Source organism: Cetorhinus maximus, unplaced genomic scaffold (assembly GCF_964194155.1).
Source record: "Cetorhinus maximus unplaced genomic scaffold, sCetMax3.hap1.1 HAP1_SCAFFOLD_1878, whole genome shotgun sequence".
Classification (NCBI taxonomy): domain Eukaryota; kingdom Metazoa; phylum Chordata; class Chondrichthyes; order Lamniformes; family Cetorhinidae; genus Cetorhinus; species Cetorhinus maximus.
In genome coordinates, this window is record NW_027597818.1 from 43,404 (window position 1) to 50,654 (window position 7,251).

General features: G+C 52.7%; 1 protein-coding gene across 1 annotated transcript; it reads right to left on the reverse strand.

The window, feature by feature from the left end:
• Window positions 1-353: 353 nt before the first annotated feature.
• On the reverse strand, window positions 354-6,967 carry mrpl9 (mitochondrial ribosomal protein L9). Its single transcript, XM_078537081.1, has 7 exons — window positions 6,822-6,967; window positions 4,626-4,785; window positions 4,392-4,516; window positions 4,141-4,194; window positions 2,781-2,882; window positions 1,649-1,732; window positions 354-723 (listed from the first exon to the last, which is right to left on the reverse strand). The coding sequence occupies exons 1-7, from the start codon at window positions 6,924-6,926 to the stop codon at window positions 571-573; spliced, it is 783 nt and encodes a 260-aa protein (XP_078393207.1). The 5' UTR covers window positions 6,927-6,967; the 3' UTR covers window positions 354-570.
• Between the last annotated feature and the right edge of the window lie 284 nt (window positions 6,968-7,251).

Consider the following 7,251-nt stretch of genomic DNA (forward strand, 5'->3'; position numbering starts at 1 on the left):
CCCTCGAGTGTAGGAGGCCTGAGGGGAGGAGTAAAAGGCAGGGCATAACCTTAAAATTAGGACCAGGCCATTCAGGGGTGACGTGAGGATGCATTTCTTCAGACAAACAGAGAGGAAAAGAGAATGATTCACTCTCGTCCGGGACTCTAGCCTGGTTCCTGATCCCATGCGAGTGCGTCCGGTGAGGATGAAGCAGTGACAAACCCCACCACCCCCATGACCGAGCAGCCCCCTGACGTGCACTCCCTGAGGTCACGCAGGTAGAATGACCAAACGGTGGGCGATACGGAACCAGAACCCAGAGCCCGCTGGGAGATGGGGCTGTGCACACGGCTCTCACAGTCACACGTCAATCGACACGAGTCATTTATTAATGGGGGTTACAGTCAACGTTCACGTTACAGCCACAGCGCGCACACTAATGACGGGTGGGGAGGGGGTAAGCTTGACACCCACACCCACCTTCCCGAGAGCTGCACCAATCCCAGGGCGGGTGTCGCCGGGGCTCCCAGTGACGTGTCAGAGGCAGAAACGAAGGGCGGCAGCGATTCCTGGCGCCTGGTCTCGCGGTCAGGTCACTTTGGCTGGCTCCTCTCCCGCCTGCTCCTCCACCTCCTCCCTCTGCCCCTGCTGATGGAGCAGCCACTCCTTGTAGCGCCGGGTCTTTGGGCGCTCGAAGTTCAGCACTGACATGGGCATGCGGACCGTTTCAATCCCATTCACCTGCGGAGTGGCATTCAGGAATCAGACGGGAGGTTAAACACAACACCAGCCCCCCCCTGCCATGGCTACCAGCCACTCGGGTGTTGCACCAACACAGGGGCCATGCCACTGAGCACTGGTAGATGGCAGGGAACGGGCAGTAATACTTAACAGGACCTGTCCCCTTTCACTGCTGTGCATTGCCAAGACCAGAGGAAAGCAACACTGGAGGACTTGCCATTTTTTTGAAGATATAACTCCCACAATAAAACTTGCCCACATTGTAAAATACCTGAATATAGACGTGTACATTGATAACAACAGCACCATTCACTGTCCACTCAACATCATTTCTTGGAAAATGTGTTTTCGCTATCCCTCATCAAGCTGAGCCCTGCTATCCACAGTCACCACTAAACTCAGTGTAGAGGGAGCTTTACTCTGTATCTAACCCCGTGCTGTACCTGTCCTGGGAGTGTTTGATGGGGACAGTGTAGAGGGAGCTTTACTCTGTACCTAACCCCGTGCTGTACCTGTCCTGGGAGTGTTTGATGGAGACAGTGTAGAGGGAGATTTACTCTGTACCTAACCCCGTGCTGTACCTGTCCTGGGAGTGTTTGATGGGGACAGCGTAGAGGGAGTTTTACTCTGTATCTAACCCCGTGCTGTACCTGCCCTGGGAGCGTTTGATGGGGACAGTGTAGGAGGGAGCTTTACTCTGTATCTAACCCTGTGCTGTACCTGCCCTGGGAGTGTTTGATGGGGACGGTGTAGAGGGAGCTTTACTCTGTATCTAACCCCGTGCTGTACCTGTCCTGGGAGTGTTTGATGGGGACAGTGTAGAGGGAGCTTTACTCTGTATCTAACCCTAACCCTGAAGCTGTGAGACAGTCCGCAGTTTTGAAACCCTTGCAGTATTTGATGGAGAATTCTCCTGACGACTCACCATGACTTCACACCAGTGCTCTCCCCAGGTGGTGATCGGTTCATCGGGAATCTTCAAGGCTTCTGGCGGCACAAACAATCGGAGCTGAGGAAGAAACATTCGGATTTCATTCACTGATTCCGTGAATCCTCCCTCAGTCCTCAGCCCCATCATCGTGAGATCCGAGCTACTAAATCAGTGGGCATGGGGAATCAAAACAACCTACACCACAGGGACTGCAGCCGTTCAGGAAGGCAGCCCACCACCAGCTTCTCAAGGGGCAATTAGGGATGGGCAATAAATGCTGCCCTAGCCAGTGACTCCCACACCAATTTCACTCCTCCCTTACCGTTCCACAGTGCTTTAGTGGCTGCAGGACATCTTGACAGCCAATGAGGGACTTTTTCTGAGGTGTGGTCACCGTTCTAATATAGGAAACGCACATCCAATTGATGCACAGCAAGATCCCATAAACGGTAATGTAATAACGATCAGATAGTCTGGTTTCTTGATCTTGGTGGGGTACAGATATTGGTCCCTGATGCGTATTACTGGTATATAAAGGGATTAGGAATGATGGTGCTGAGGAACGGAGGCACTATTCAGGTCACTGGGGTCCTCGTCTCACCCCATCAGCAGTTCAGCCCCGCTTGATTGGCACCACACCCAGAAACATTCACTCCCTCCACCACCGACGCACAGTAGCAGCAGTGTGTGTACCATCTACAAGATGCACTGCAGCAACTCACCAAGGCTCCTTCGACAGCACCTTCCAAACTCACGACCGCTACCATCTAGAAGGACAAGGGCAGCAGACACATGGGGAACACCACCACCTGGAAGTTCCCCTCCAAGTCACTCACCACCCTGACTTGGAAATATACCGGCCGTACCTTCACTGTTGCTGGGTCAAAACCCTGGAACTCCCTCCCTAACAGCACGGTGGGTGTATTTACACCACAGGGACTGCAGCGGTTCAAGAAGGCAGCTCACCCACCACCTTATCAAGGGGGCAATTAGGGATGGGCAATAAATGCTGGGCCCAGCCAGCAACACTCACATCCTGCTGAAAAATAACAAAAACAGCCTCTTGCCTCAGTGTCGGACGGGGGATGGACTTACCTGGGGGGCCTTCTGTCTCGGTCTCACTCACCTCCTTTAGGAAGTGTCGACAGACAAGCTCCTTTGTCAGCTCCCACTTCACGTTGTTCTTCATCCTCACCATCAGCTTGGAATTCTTCAGGAACTCAACAGTCTGAATGGCAGAAGCAGAGAGAATCTCAGAATCAGCACAGTGCAGGGAGGCCATTCGGCCCATCTTGCCTGAGGCAGCTCTTTGTAAGAGCTATCCAATTAGCCTGCTTGCTCTGCTCCCCCCGATACCTTGGCAAATTTTTCCTCTTCGAGTATTTATCCGATTCCCCCTTTTTGAAAGTTCCTATTGAATCTGCTTCCACCGCCCTTTCAGGCAGCGCCTTCCAGATCACAACAACTTGCTGTGTGAAAAAGAAAAATTCTCCTCATCTCCCCCTCTGGTTCTTGCATCAATTGTTGAAGATCAGTGTCTCTCTGATTACTGGTACCCCCAGCTGCTCAAGAGCCCTTTTAAACCATAGCAATGCTCGGCACTGCGGATTCAACCCATCTCTCTACTCCTCAGTGGGAAAAATTATCAACAAACTGGGCATTTTTATAACGACTTTAATATGATAAAACAGCTCAAGGCGCTTAACAGGCACGTAACGAGACAGAATCAGAGATAGAGAGTGGCATAGGCGCTGGAGGAGGTTACAGAGATAGGGAGGGGTGTAGGGGCCGGAGGAGATTACAGAGATAGGGAGGGGTGTAGGGGCTGGAGGAGGTTACAGAGATAGGGAGGGGTGTAGGGGCTGGAGGAGGTTACAGAGATAGGGAGGGGTGTAGGGGCTGGAGGAGGTTACAGAGATAGGGAGGGGTGTAGGGGCTGGAGAAGGTTACAGAGATAGGGAGGGATGTAGGAGCTGGTGGAGGTTACAGAGATAGGGAGGCGTGTCAGGGCTGGAGGAGGTTACAGAGACAGGGAGGGGTGTAGGGGGCTGGAGTAGGTTACAGAGATAGGGAGGGGTGTAGGGGCTGGAGGAGGTTACAGAGATAGGGAGGGGTGTAGGAGCTGGAGGAGGTTACAGAGATAGGGAGGGGTGTAGGGGCTGGAGGGGGTTACAGAGATAGGGAGGGGGTAGGGGCTGGAGGAGGTTACAGAGATAGGGAGGGTGTGTAGGGGCTGGAAGAGGTTACGGAGATTAGGAGGGGTGTAGGGGCTGGAGGAGGTTACAGAGATAGGGAGGGGTGTAGGGGCTGGAGGAGGTTACAGAGATAGGGAGGGGTGTAGGGGCTGGAGGAGGTTACAGAGATTGGGAGGGGTGTAGGGGCTGGAGGAGGTTACAGAGATAGGGAGGGGTGTAGGGGCTGGAGGAGGTTACAGAGATAGGGAGGGGTGTAGGAGGTAACATAAATCAGGAGGTTATAGCACTCACCATTTCTCCAGTCCGGGTCTGTCTTCTCTCCTCTGGTTTCCCCTCTCGAAGCAACTGTTACAAGACAAGAAAACTCACTGTGAAGGATTATTCTCCGCAGCTCCTCCCTCTCCCTCCCACCCCTAAACTGGCGCTGCCCCGAGCTGTGCTCCCAGCCTGTGGGCACTAACAGCGAGCGGGCGAGCGCTGTCACTCTCGGTGTGGGGGGAACCCAGCGTACGAGAGAAATGAAAAGAGAAGGCATCACTGACCCTCTGCTCCTCTGCAAACATGGCCCTGTTCTCTGACGAGGGGTAGACGGCGAGGCCGTGGGGAAGGAGCTGGTTGCGACCGACCGACTTCTTCACAAACACGGTGTCCCCTCGGCCTCCGAGCTCTGTGTGTGGGGAGGAGAGAAAGAAAAACGTGTGAACGGTGGTGTGTGTGTGGGGGTTTTTCCAACTGCGTCCGGAGGAGAGAGGGGGCGGGCGGCTGTGGATACCTACTGGGCACAGTCTGCGTCAGGATCAGCTCCAGGTCCTCCCTGGGCCTCTGTTTCGTGTCCTCCACCAGTTTGTAGACCCGGTGCCTCCTGGGGTGCAGTCTTGCCGGCTTGCCTTCCTTGGGGAGTGGAACTTGCCACCAGCGCTGCACGATGACTGTCCTCTGTGGGGAGAAAGCAGCCTTTGAATCGACCATCAGACCTTCGCCGCTGGACCCCGACCAGGGTCTCACATTCGGTGCTTGGCGGGTCGGAGGCAACAGCAGGGGAGAGTCGCCAGGACTTAGAATCCTATAAGCGTGGGAGGGGGACCCATTCAGCCCATCGCCCCCCGAAAGAGCGGCTTGATTTTCGCCCCACACACCTCCCCTGCAAATGAACCCCCCACAGCCCAATCCCCTTGGTGAGAGGTGTATGGAATCGGACCCCTCTCAGGCAGCGTGTCCCTGATCATAACAACACTCCGAGTGAAGGAACTTCCGACTTCCCCCTCTAGCTCTCGTGCCAATTGTTTCCCACCGACGTCTGGTTATCCGGGAGGGGGGGGCAGAGGGAAGAGGTTCTCCCCTGACGCTCGGAGTTCAAAATGACTCCGGGTGCAGGTACCACTGGCAAGGCCGCCAACCGCTGCCCCTGTAGCAGCTTCCTCTGGCCATTTCGGAGGGTAGCTCACCCTTACTCACGTTTCTGTGGGACTGGAGTGGCGTATAAGCCCGGACAGGGTAAAAGGGCAGCAAGGTTCCTGTCCCAAAAGAACCATCAGTGAAGCAAACAGAAATGACACAGGGACAGATTCACAATCACTTTTACTGACCCCGCTTCTGCTAACGAAGTGTACACATTATTTTGAAAGGCTGAATTCAAATCGTCTTAACTGTCCCCGCTGGGATCTGAATTGACACTCCGTGGATTACTAGGTCCAGTGAGATGACAGTCCCAGCATCACACCCTGATGTGCTTGGCATGATGAGGCAAACTCTTCCGTTAATTAATTATTTGCCTGGAGGAGGCAAGAGATACATTAATACAGGTCGAGAATCCTTTATCCAAAACCCTCAGGGCCGACTGCATTCTGGATCTCGGATGCCGCATATAAACGTACATCACGCTAACCCGAGCCTGGGCTGGCTATTGTCTACAGTAAATAAAATGGCCAGAAAAGTCAGATGCGCCACTGAATAATAAATACAGGGTACTGGTAATAAGTCTCTTTCTGACATATTCACCACAAAAATGGCAAGGCAAACAGGGCAGACAAACAATTAGACTTCCCGCGCTAAAGGTCGATGAGGTTCAAAGACAATACGGTTTTCAGGTGAGTTCGGTTTCCTGATTTACAGATAAAAGAAACTCGAATGGTATCCCATTCTCTTCCAATAATCTCACTCCATCCCAATAATCCCCCCATTCTCTCTCTCCCTCTTTCTCTATTTCTCTCTCCCTTTTTCTCTATTTCTCTCTCTCTTTCTCTATCCCTCTCTCTTTCTCTATTTCTCCCTCTCTCTCACCCTTTCTCTCTTTCTGTCTCTCTCATTCTCTCTCTTTCTCTCTCCCTCTCTCTCTCCCTTTCTCTCTCTTTCTCTTTCTCCCTCTCACTCTCCCTTTCTCTCTTTCTGTCTCTCTCTCTTTCTCTATTTCTCTTTCTCTCCCTCTTTCTCAATTTCTCTCCCTCTTTCTCTCTCATTCTCTCCCTCTCTATTTCTCTCTCCCTCTTTCTCTATCCCTCTTTCTCTATTTCTCTCTCCCTCTTTCTCTATTTCTCTCTCCCTCTTTCTCTATTTCTCTCTCCCTTTCTCTATTTCTCTCTCTCCCTTTCTCTATCCCTTTCTCTTTCTGTCTCTCTTTCCCTTTCACCCTCTCTCTCTCCCTTTCTCTGCCTCTTTCTCAATTTCTCTTTCTTTCTCTATTTCTCTCTCATTCTCTCCCTCTCTATTTCTCTCTCCCTCTTTCTCTATTTCTCTCTCCCTCTTTCTCTATTTCTCTCTCCCTCTTTCTCTATTTCTCTCTCCCTTTCTCTATTTCTCTCTCCCTTTCTCTATTTCTCTCTCCCTCTTTCTCTATTTCTCTCTCCCTTTCTCTATTTCTCTCTCCCTCTTTCTCTATTTCTCTCTCCCTTTCTCTATTTCTCTCTCCCTTTCTCTATTTCTCTCTCCCTTTCTCTATTTCTCTCTCCCTTTCTCTCTCTCTCTTTCTCTCTCACCAGGGCCGAGCTCAATCCGAATCCTCGGCCTCTCCCTCCTCCTCCCGCCGCCGCCGCCTCCCCGCCGCCCTGGGGCCGGAGGAATCTGAGGCCGAGTCTCCACATCCCGGGGAAAGGCTCCGCCGGCACCGACTAGGCCCCGTCACCCGGGCAACGGGCGCGCCGGCGGCGAGGGAGGCCCCCTGGCGGCCGGGCCCTGGGGCTGTCCGGCGCGGCGCCTGATTGGAAAGGCCCCTCCCCCCCCAAATCTCAGCCAAACCCTCATCACTGCCTGTGAAATGGGAAAAAACCCAGTTTCAGGAGAATTTGTGTCTCTTTTCTCTCTCTAATCACAACATTTGGAGAATATTCCACATTTCCACCTCCTTATTTCCCTCCCCACACAGAACTCTTCACCTTTCTCTCTCCTTTCAGATATTCCTTTAAACTC